At 37.6% G+C, this 12,430-nt stretch overlaps 1 protein-coding gene across 1 annotated transcript in view; it reads right to left on the reverse strand.

Annotated features, from left to right (window-relative positions):
* Positions 1 to 12,430, reverse strand: part of USP24 (ubiquitin specific peptidase 24) — a 147,946-nt gene that overhangs the window by 42,100 nt on the left and 93,416 nt on the right. The window contains exons 36-40 of the mRNA XM_065873524.1: positions 12,253 to 12,408; positions 10,045 to 10,115; positions 9,201 to 9,361; positions 2,693 to 2,754; positions 314 to 505 (exon numbers count right to left, since the gene is read on the reverse strand). Coding sequence (XP_065729596.1) covers positions 314 to 505; positions 2,693 to 2,754; positions 9,201 to 9,361; positions 10,045 to 10,115; positions 12,253 to 12,408 — 642 coding nt within the window. The remainder of the gene's footprint in view (positions 1 to 313; positions 506 to 2,692; positions 2,755 to 9,200; positions 9,362 to 10,044; positions 10,116 to 12,252; positions 12,409 to 12,430) is intronic.

Raw genomic sequence — 12,430 nt, forward strand, 5'->3', positions numbered from 1 at the left:
TGTATTTTATAAAGTATGTAACAGTAAAAAGAGAAGACAAAAACCTACTTTGATTTATAATTTTTATTTGTTGCTAAGTTATGTGAGCCAATTATTTTGAACGCTATAAAATTCTCTATATGGTTTAATGACATAGATAAAATACACCTTAAATTTGTTAGCCACTAAAATTCCAGACAATACCCTACTGTCTGAGGGTCAATTTTCTACGGAACATTTAGCACCTATCTTATTTTCCCAATTTCACAAAACACTATGGCAATAACTGAGAAATGAGGTACTCTATCACATGATAAGATGAAGTAATAATTACCAAGCATTTCCTTTTCTGCCCCACAGAGTGAAAGAAGGGTCTTGATGAGCCGTAAGTGTCCTGCCAATAAGATGTTATCTGCTTCACTGGTCTCACATTCAGCTGTGCGATTAGGTTCAAAGTTATCCAGCCAAGTAATCTCATCTTCGAGCATGGTAGCTGGGCTGATTCTTAACTGCTCCATTTCTGAAGCTAAGATGGAAAAACAAAACAAAACGACCTCTCATCCTGAAGAAAGAAGGATTTCTTTTCATGGAGTCAAAATCCTGAATTAAAGTAAGCAGAGACAAGTCTCAATCTTCTACTTCACAGATTAAAAAAAACTGTCATTAATGAACAGCAGCTGCCCACAGGACTATGAAGGCTCACACACGTCCGTTCCTTCCCTCCCTCCCTCCCTCTGTCACAAATCACACGGTACTGAGTGCCTCCTCTGTGCAGGTCACGGTGCTGACGCTGGGGGTACAAGATGAAAGGGAGACTCCTTGTTCCGAAGAAGCTCCTGTTTGGTGGTGTTAGCAGATGTCCCAGGGAAGAAACCCTTCTAGAGAAGGAAGGGGTCAAGGGGTGAGAGGAGAGCCATCATTCCCACCGTGTTACCTATGCCAAGGGAGGGGGGAGCCCTGTGAGGGAGAGAGGGGTCCGCAGCGCAGCAGCAGAATCCATGTTTCCGGATGATGGGCCAACCTCCAGAGAACCACTCTTTTGTATTATGTATTCCACTTTCCCCTCCCAACAAGGATTGAAAACAAGATTCCATGTTGGAAGCGGGGATTAGGGAGGAGAGCAGGAGTAATCATGCTCTCTTCCCACCGCACTGCAGGCACAGGCAGGCAAGGCCCCACAGAGTGAGGTGGAAAGGGATACTTCAGGCGACACTGTGCATCCTTGTTTCCTCATTTATGAAATGGGGCTAACACCTACGCTGCAGGGTGCTGTGTATACAGTGTCTAGTATAGGCACTGGCATACAGAAAATGCTCCAAAAATGGCAGATATTGCTTGTTTCAAGACATATTCCCTCCCTGCCCTCAACATCCCATTAAGGGATCTTGGATCCCTTACTTATGGCTCAATGGCACAGCAAAGGCCTACACTAATAACTTGTTCATGCATTCTGAGGATGTATGTGTCTCATACAACTCATGAGTCCAGTTCTCAAGCAGCAAAGCAGAATACCGTCTCGAAGTCCAAGCCAGAGAACAAACCTTCGCTGGCTGCTGCCCAACTTAACACTGAAAGCCTAGTTGAAAAATGCAGTCCTAGGCTAGGCTGTTAGATGGACATGTAGCCCATCCACCGCTCTAGATAGTACAGGTCTCATCCCTGAATCAAGACACACAGACTGTATCATCTCAGGCTCCAACAAAACCAATTTCACTGCCCTGCTCAGAGCACCACGTCCTCAGCTTTTGAGAGACACTTATGAAACCCAGGAAGGCATCTGCCTTAGAGATGCTGGTGAGGCTTCTTAGTCACTGTCTTTATGTGTCCATTACATGAAGACCTTTGTGTGAAGTTTCTTTTAGGTTTGAGTGCTGGGGAAAAGATCTGTTTCTTTTGAGAAGCCATTCTGTTTCTTCCTCTAGGGTACTGAGAACAAACAAACAAATGAGGTTTCCTTTTTACCTTGGTCCTCCTCAAAACCTCATTCTGACTGTGTGGGGCTTTTCAGCCTGCACATACACAGGTTTTTTTTTTTTTTTTTTTTACCTCCTGGTCTTGACATTCTTTTCCAATTAACATTTTTGTTGATCCCGACTTTCATTTTATTTATTTCCTATAGGCAGAAGCAAATCTTTCCTATAAATTTTGTGAAAAGAACAAGGAATAAACTAACGAACTCTTGACTGGAACAACTGAAATTTGCATAGAGGACTCCAACAAACCTTTGCATTATATAAGAGTAAGTACAGATGATTAAAATCTAAACACTCTAACAAAAGAGTTTGTAACAATGATATTGCAAACACCTAACACTAAACAATTACCTGACTTCTATCACTCACTTCTATTACTATCAACATATCTCAGCAGATTCCCTCTTTCCTTCAAACCTTCAAAACTGTCAGAATTGACTATAACGGAAAGACTCTTCTTAATAGTTCTGTATCAGTGTAATTAAAATATGAGCCTTTGACAATTTTTAAAATCAACAAATCTTCTAACACATTAATGGTTGGGTATATAATAGCAGAAGAGATACCTGGTACATGGGTTTACATGCTATTTCCAAGAAAATAAAATTCAACTTCAAACAATAATTTTAATGTTATTTATATCTGAGATACATTAAGTCAGATTTAGAAATGTCTGTCTTTCTTTTCTAGTCCTTCCCAACCCCTCCCCCAACATAAATCAAAGTTAGACATCTACTTACTTGTCAGATCATCTAATAATTGGCACCTCAGATCAAAATACTCCATGCACTGGGATAACAGTCTAAAAAACAGATTTCAGTTATTAAAAAAAGGCTGATTTGAGAATAAAAAAATATTTTCCTTGTAAGAATAAGTTCATAAAACAACTGAATAAGAGAATTTTCCTAAGCATAAAATAACTACATCAATTCAACTTCAGTATTTTAGCAAGACACACACTAGTGATTTTACTTATACAGATACAGTGTAGGAATAATAGTGTAAAGAGAGAAAACTTACTAAATCTATCACATTATGTAATGATGTACACAGTGACTGCATACATAATGCATTGATTAATTTGTTCAAATATCAACTGATACACACTAAGCACCTACTATATGCTTGGAACTGTTTTAGGGGAACAGTGAACAAAGCAGACAGACAACAGATGAAAAATACATACATATGTCAATTGGTGGTAAGTGCTAAGAAGCAAAATAAAGTGGATAAAATAAGAAAAAAGTAAATTCTTTTATCTAGGATGATCAATGAAGCTTTTTCTGCAATTACAGAAGTGAAGAGCACAGGTTTTAAAGTCAGGCGGACCTTACTTTTAATCCTGGCTCCACTACTTACAGCTGGGTGTCCAGGGACAATTTATTTCAGTTGTCTCAGTTTTCTGATTTCTAAAATGCTTGCTAGAGCATTAGAAATAAATGTGCACACATATACACAAACATAAAGGGCTCAAGAATGCACTAATGATGAGACTACATAATGAACCAAGAACTACGATTATTAAAAAAGTGGGGATAATAAAACTGCCAAACTCATTTGGCCATTGTGAGGATTAAATGATAAATGTATGCAAAGAATTTAGCATACTGTGTGGCACATAATCAGCTCGTGATAACTGCAATTATCATCACTACTATTATTATGGGAAAATATGTACCAAACTTGGGCATTAAAAAGTTGTGAAATGCAATTTTCAAATTATAAAAACACATAATTAAAAGACCCAATATTGTGTAAAATTAAATGCTTTACATTCAAGAGCTTCTCTGAGAGTGTATGTTAAAAAATTCATTTAATGCTTTCTGTTTCTTTCCCAAAGTTTAGAGGAACTTAATAACAAATCAAACTGTTAATGGTTAGTTATGTTAAATAGTCTGACTCTTACAACAAGTAGAAGCACAACAGCTTACTACTTAAAAAATGGCTTACACATTTAAACTAAAGAATCACTGATCTAACTAGTTAATAAAAGGATTATCTGATTTTAGGAAACTTTAGCTAGGAAAAATTGGAATACTAAAGTAAAAAATGTACAAGGGCAAAAAAAGAAGTTTCTATAACTTTTAATCCACATGCCTTTATCAGGGAAAAATCATTCCCTGAAATTCTGGCTTTACATCACTAAAGACTTACTTTTCATGACCAGAAATACACAGCTAATGTCTATCTAATTTAGGTTAAATCTTAATGGTCAACTGCAAGTTTGTACAGCTAATGTCTATCTAATTTAGGTTAAATCTTAATGGTCAACTGCAGGTTTGCAAGTTTTAGTTAAACTAATTGTAAGTTTTAGTTAAATTTTTAAGTTTTATAAATCACTCACAATGATCTCATCTCAGAAACAAAAATCTTAACTTCTTTTGTTATTTATAAATTTATAACATTAAAATAGGCTAGATGCTTCAAAATAATATTTAAGTTGAGACTTAGACATGTGGGCCAGGAACCTCCATATATGAGAGTGTGTGAGAACATAATCAAGGTTGAAACAAACATTTAATCCTGAAATGAAGACTTGCAAACTGATAATATAACTCACTTCAAAAAAATTCTGAAGATTATATAACTTACAATTAGAAAATATAGGTATTTAAAAAAAAAAGTCAGGGACAGATTGGAGAAGAAATCACAAGGAAAATTAGAAAAGATCTTGTGACAAATAAAAATGAAAACACAACATACCAAAAGTTATGGGATGTAGCTTTTGAAAACAGTGCTACTAGGGAAGTTTATTCCTGTATGTGCTTATATTAAAAAGGAAGAATGATCTCAAATCAACAACCTAATTTTACACCTTAAGGGACTAGGAAAAGAAGAACAAATCAAATCTAAAGCTAGTAGAAGGAAGAAAATATTAAGAATTAGAGTGAAGATAAATAGAGAATAGGAACACGATACACAAAATCTACAAAAGCAAAAGCTGGTTCTTCAAAAAGATTAACAAAATGACTCAAAAAAAGAGAGAAGACTCAAATTAATAAAATCAGAAATGAGTGAGGACACTACTGCCAATTTATAAGATAGTATATGAGCAAGTGTACACCAAACAAATTGGATATCCCAGACGAAATGGACAAATTCCTAGAAACATAACACTTTGGAAGATTAAATCAGGAAGAAATAGTGATTGCTTGCTATCACTAGCAAGAAGATTGAATCAATCAAAAACCTCCCAACAAAGAAAAGCCCTGGACCAGATGGCTTCACTGGTGAGTATTACCCAACAGTTAAAGAAGAATCAATACCAACCCTTCTCAAACTCTTTCCAAAAAACTGAAGAGGAGGGTACACTTCCAGTAAACCTAACTCAACAGTACATTTAAAGGATTTAACACCATGAACAAGTGAGACTGATACCTGGAATGCAAGGATGATTCAAAATACGAAAATCAATCAATGAATATACTACATTAACAGAATGAAGGAGAAAAACCCATGATCACCTCAACTGACATAGGTAAAAAAAATTGACAAAATTTAATGCCCTTTCATGATAAAACACTAAACAAACCAGGAGAGTAAGAAAACTACCTCAATCCAATAAAGGCCATATATGAAAGCCCCACAGATACTATCATGCTCAATGGTGAAAGACTGGAAGCTTTCCCCCACAATCAGGAACAAGGATGCCTACTTTCACTACTTCTATTTAACATAGTATTAAAAGTTCTAAGCAGAGCAATTAGGCAAGAATAAGAAATAAAAGACATCTAAATTGGAAAGACAGAAATAAAATGATCTGTTTGCAGATGACATGATTTTATATATGGAAAACCCTAAAGAGTTCACAAAAAAAACTGTTACAATAAATGAATTCAGCGAAGTTACAAAGATAAAAAATCTGTACATAAAAATCAGTTTCATTTCTATATACTAACAATGAACAAAGAATATGAAAAAAGAAAGACAACAATTCCACTTATAATAGCAACAAAAAGAATAAAATACTTAGGAATCAACTAAACCAAGGGAGCAAAAGACTTGTACAGTGAAAACTACAAACAATGCTGAAAGAAATGAAAGAAGACTTAAATAAATCTAAAGATATCTTATGCTTGTGGATCAGAAGACTAAATCTTGTTAAGATGCCAATATCCAAAATGATCTACAGATTCAATGCAATCTCCATTAAAATATCAATGATGTCTTTCACAGAAACAGAAAAACCCATCCTGAAATTCATATGGAATCTCAAGGGGACCCCCAAAGAGCCAAAACAATTCTGAGAGAGAAGAACAAAATTGGAGGACTCACACTTCCTGACCTCAAGCTTACTACAATGCTACAGCAATCAAAACAGGGAGGTACTGGCATAAAGCCAGACATATAGATCAAGGAATAGGAATAAAGAGCTCAGAAATAAACATGTATGCATGCATCTATGTATGTGTGTAAATATATAATATATATATATATTTTTTTTTTTTTCAAATGATTTTCAACAGAAATGTCAAAACCATTCAGTGGGGAAAGGACAGTCTTGAAAAAAATGGTGCTGAGATAACTGTATATCCACATGGAAAAGAATAAAGTTGGACCCTTACTTCACATCATACACAAAACAACTCAAAGTGGACCAAAAACCTAAATCTCACAGCTAAACCAATAAAACCCTGAAAAAAAACAGGGGAGAAACTTCCTGACATTAGATCTGTCAGTGATTTCTTGGATATGACACCAAAAGCCCAGGCAACAAGATAAAACAGAGAAACTGGACTTCATTAAAATTAAATACTTTTTGCACATCACAGGACACTATCAAGGGAGTGAAAGAAATCCCACAGAATGGGAGAAAATGTTTGCAAATCATGTATATAATAAGGGATTAATATCCAAAATATATAAAGAACAACAAAAAACAGATAACCTAACTTAAAAATGAGGAAATGGGGGACTTCCCTGGTGGTCCAGTGGTAAAGAATCCGTCTTCCAATGCAGGGGATGCGGGTTTGATCCCTGGTCAGGGAACTAAGATCCCACATGCCACAGGGCAACTAAGCCCACGTGCCATGAAATACAGAGCCCACGCGCTCTGGAGCCTGCATGCCACAACTAGAAAGAGAAAACCCACATGCCACAACTAGAGAGAAGCCTGTGCACCACAACGAAAGATCCCGCATGCTGCAACTAAGACCCAATGCAGCCAAAAAATAAATAAAATAAAAATAAATTTTTTTAAAAAATGAGGAAAAGACTTGAATAGACATTTCTCCAAAGAAGATATACAAATGGCCAAATAAGCACAAATGAGATACTCAAAATCACTAATCATTAGGGAAATGCAAATCAAAACCCTGAGATGCACATCACACCCATCAGGATAGTTAGTAACAAAAGCAAACAGAAAACAAGTGTTGGCAAGGATGTGGAGAATATGGAACCCTTACACATTGCTGGTGGGAATGTAAAATGGTACAGCCACTGTGGAAACAGTATGGTGGTTCCTCAGAAAAATCAAGCATACAATTGCCATATGACCCAGCATTTCTACTTCTGGGCATATACCCCAAAAAACTGAAAGCAGGACTCAAATTGGTATTTGTATACTCATGTTCATAGTGGCATTATTCATACTAGCTAAAAGGTGGAAACCAAATGTCCATCTATGGGTGAATGGATAAACAAAGCATGATATATACATACATTCAGTCTAAATAGAAATGAAACCCTGACCCATGCTGTAACATGGATGAACCCTGAAAATATTATGCTACGTGAAATAAGCTAGACACAAAGGACAAATATTGTATGATTCCACTTTTACGAGATACCTAGAATAGTCAAATTCATAGAGACAAAGTAGAACGGTGGTTGCCAGTGCCTTGAGGGAGGAGGGAAATGAATGGGGAGTTACTGTTTAATGGGAACAGAGTTTCAGTTTGGGATGACAAAGAAGTTCTGGAAATGGACAGTGGTGATGATTGCACAATAATGTATATGTACTTAATGTCACTAAGTTATACCTCCAAAATGGTTAAAACGCTAAATTTTATGTTATGCACATTTTGCCGCAGTAAAAAAAAAAAATCTAGCAAATCTGAAAAAAAAAAATCATCTCCATGATTGTCTTTGAACTATCTCTCTTCATTTCCTTTGTCCATTTTTCTATTTGGCTATTGGTCTTTTGTGGTTTATAACAGCTCTTCACTTTTATTAGCAAAATTGGCCTTCTATCTGTCATATATATTATAAATCTATTTAGTCCGTTTAACTGACTTTTGACTCTACGGCATTTTTTTCCACATAGCAAATTTTAATTTTTATGGAGTCAACTTTATCAGTCATTTATCTAATGACTTCTTACTGGGTACACAGTTTCAGTTTAGGATGCTAAAAAAGTTTTGGAGATGGATGATGGAGATGGTTGCACAAAATTGTAAATACACTTAATGCCACTGAACTGTACACTTAAAAATGGTAAAAATGTTAAACATTCCGTTATGTATATGTTACCACACTAAAAAAAAAAAAAAAAGCCCAAGTTTGGATGCTTATATGTTAGGAGTTTAGAGTAGTTCTAACGTTTCTTCCCTCTAAGGGCTCTAATTTGTAAAGCATATACATATTGATTTCACAAGTCTCTGTGGCACCTTCTAAGCCCCAGAGCAAGGGCTCGCTGAATTAGAGAAACTGGCTTAAACTTGAGGTCAGTGTGGGATCTCTATCTCCCAGCCTGGGCCTATACTGGGGCACCCCTACATGCAGGCTTGCCTAAGGAGACAAGATGGGACAGGCAGAATGGATTTACTCAAGTCATTCTCTGAGCCTGGACCTCAAGCCTTCTTCCATGCCCAGGCATGTATAAAACCAAGAAGGCAAGCTAGAAGGATACCCTAGTACCTCTAGACATGGAGTTATGAAGCAGGCTGAGCTAAGAAAGTGAGGTACAAGTGGACATGGGCAGTGCGACCTTTACACAGTGATCTGGCTTCAATCATGCAGCTTCTCAACCACCAGGTGAGTCCTCTTTCTCTCTGGGGTAGGGGGACCAAGAGGAGTGGAGGTGGGAGTTGGGGTGCTTGAGAGGAAGAAAGCCTGGTAATGTTTCTTCTAACTCTTCTGTCCTGAATGGGGAGAAAACCTGAAATGCCCTCTTTCAGGGTACAAATGTTGGAAGAGGAAAGGAGAAAGTCCTTCATCTCAATCATGCACTGTGGACTCTGGGGGAGCAGTACACAAATCATTATTCTCTTTCTGTATGACGTGAACTTTTTCATCTTTACGTACCTCTGATTGACTCCTCGCATAATACTAGTTGGGGACCAGAGAGGCAGCTGAGCAGTGAGAATCACACCTAGGAGAAACTGATTTGGCTTTTGCACATCCGGATGGGCAGAAGTATCTGTCTGACTAAGAGTATACAGCTGATCACAGGCAACACGGCGAATCTGAAATTACATTTTTAGTGGCAAAGGAAGTACATCAACCAACACTTACAGACTGCTTAAAAAATTATTTTCTTCCAAAGTCCACCTGTGAAGGATGCGGTAAGGGTTTGAGTATTTCAATCTTTAATGGTAAAGTTTACACTGAATAAACTAGGGCTAATTTAAAACAAGTGTAGTCTGGGAACTAATTTCCCAAATTATTCTAGTACTGTACTCTCATCAATAGGTTTATAATTTAATGTAAATGAAAATAAGGAAAACACTCTTCTGCAAGTGCCTCAAAGTTAACTTTCAAGGTCATATACAAAAATGAGGATTATAAAATCTAATGAAAGTTCATGGCTTGAGGTTGGGTCTTTCTTGATTTTGACCAACTTGTTGATGCTTAATGCTAGCTGCCTTGGCCAGCTATGGATACTGAACACTGGCTGTAAGATTTTTTTTATAAACAAACACAAGTTAATCATAGCACTAGTCTCTTGACTTTCAGTGAAATATGGAACAGAAAGGAGGGCAACAGTACAATGGTCACTTTGCTTTCAGAGGGCTCTGCGGCCTCTTTGTCTGATTCCCCGAGAGGACTAAACACCATCCCTTCTATACTCCCCACCATGTCACAGGTATCCAGAGAGCCCATGCAGAATAGGACCAAAGGGGCTTTTAATAAAGTAAAAAATCCTTACCTCAGCACTTGGTGATCCAAGTAGAATATCAATGATAAAATCAGCAACACAGGGCAAGTTATAGAAAGATGCTAATAATAAGAATAAAGATAATGGGAGCAGGGGAGGAAAATAAGTTAGGAAATGCATTTTCAAAATTTCAAAAATTTTGAATAACTTCTTAAGCTTAACTATCTTAGAAATCATCTCTTCTTCCACACAGAATCAAATTCAGTGCCTCCACAGCTGCACCCATGTCTCTGAATCTATCCCACGAGAGCCCAAGGTGCTCAAAAGCAGGACTGTGTCTTGGTCATCTTCACACCTGGACATTTTTCATGATGCCGTGTGCACACCAGTTACAGAATGAATGTCTTGCCTTGATAAAACTGTCAATACTTGTGAACTATAAAATGTACCCCACAATAAACTTACAAATGATAAAAAAGCTTGAAGTTATAATTTTTTCATCTTGATTTGAAAAAATCTCTATAATTAAATTGCAGGAAAATCGAACTAAAAGTATGGTATACGCTCAAAAGCATTTCATAATGAATTACTTTCATATATGAGCCTTTAAAAGCATTTCTGCTCAAAGTAAATCATTTCTGATATTACTGAACTGTCCCATAAACATCTAACTTTTTCTATATGTTTATCTTGACATCTTATATGATGAGTTTGGATGTTATACTAAATACATAATGATCACCAATTCTATGAACAGGCAGTCTGAATCAGTAGTAATAGTGAAGAATAGGGCTCTGATGTGTTGGTATAATTTTTTAAAGTGGAGCTGTTAAGACCTCATCCCTGAATAAGTATTTATTGAGGGCCTACTACACATCACACAGTGTTTGGGTGCTAAGGATTCAGTAGGGAACAAAATGAACAGAAGTCTCTGTGCTTAACGGAGCTTACCATCTAGTTGGGGAGGGGATAACGACAATAAACACAGTAAGCAGAGAAATTATATTGTATGCTATAAAGTGACAAGAGATATAGAAAAATAATAAAGAGTTTAGGTGATGGTGGGTGAGAGAAGGGTTGCGATTTCTTTAAAAAAGGCAGAGGAAGAACATACCAGGAATTAGGAACAGGCAGTGCAAGGGTCCCGGGGCAGGAATGTGCCTGAGTGTCAGGGAACAGCCAGGAAGCCAGGGTGGCTGAAGCACGGTGCGTGAGGGGAGAGCGGGAGAAGGTGAAGGCACACAGGCGTCACGGGGGTGGATGGTGTCAGGCCTTAGGAAAGACCTGGCTTTCACTCAGTGTGAACCGAGAGGCCACTGCAAGGTTTTAAACAGAGGAGTGATACAATCTGACTTACAGTTTAGAAGGTCCATTCTGGTTACTGTGTGGAGAATAAACTGCAAGGGTAGAAGCAGGGAGATTAGTCAGGGCACTACTGCTATAATCCAAGTAAGAGATGATGACAGGTCAGAGGGTGCTAACAGTGAAGGTGGTCTAAGGGGTGGAATCTAAATAGAATTTGAAGAAGGATGTGCTGACAGATTAGAAGGGTGTGAAAAAAAGGAATCAAGGATGTCTCCAAGAATAAAACTGCTATCAATTCAGATGGGAAATCTCTTGGGCGGTATGGGCCAGACCAGTAGTTCAGTTCTAGACATGTTAAGTTTGGGAAGTCTATCTGATATCTAAGTGGAGAAGTCAGGGGAGCGGTCCAGGCCGTAGAGTCAAATTTAAGTGTTATCAGCACACAGAGGGAATTTAAGGCTGTGAACGTGGATGTGATTATGTGGTGAGAATGAGTGCAGACAGAGATGAGGGACTGAGCCCTGAGGTGTCTAATGTTAAAAGTATGATTAGCAACAGCCCTAGTCTGCCAAAACCAACAATAAAGACAAAAGGGCAAATCTTAAGTTTCATAATTTTTGATACTGGAGTCATCATCAGTTTAGGAATTGATCTATAATTCTACTTCTACAGTTTATGACATACAGCTTTGGGTTGTTTTAATTCCTCCACTAGATGGTAAGCTCCTGGAGAGCAGACATACTGCCCTGTGACATCTACTGTGGAACCCTGTATGTAGAAGGTGCTCAATAAATACTTGTTCAGAATTTAAGTACTCTAGCACTATTCTTACCTATTCCACATGCCAACTTTCCCCTTTGCCATTTGTATTAACATGACCTTATCTATGAAGGGATAGAAATAATTCCTAACAGAAACCTGGCCTTTTACTAAAAGAGTAAGCCTCCTGCATACCCAGTTGTTGGCTCCGAAGCTGCAAGCACGTAACAAGAAGAGACAAAGCCTCTCCAGCAATCAGTGAGTCTTTGGTGGACACGGACTGTTGTCGCACACAGATGCCTGCGTGCAGGGCTACCGGGTCCCCTTCACTTCCAGAGCTGCAATTGCTTCCTGGAAACAGGTAAGCAGAAGG

This window comes from Phocoena phocoena, chromosome 1 (genome assembly GCF_963924675.1).
Source record: "Phocoena phocoena chromosome 1, mPhoPho1.1, whole genome shotgun sequence".
In the NCBI taxonomy this organism is placed as follows: domain Eukaryota; kingdom Metazoa; phylum Chordata; class Mammalia; order Artiodactyla; family Phocoenidae; genus Phocoena; species Phocoena phocoena.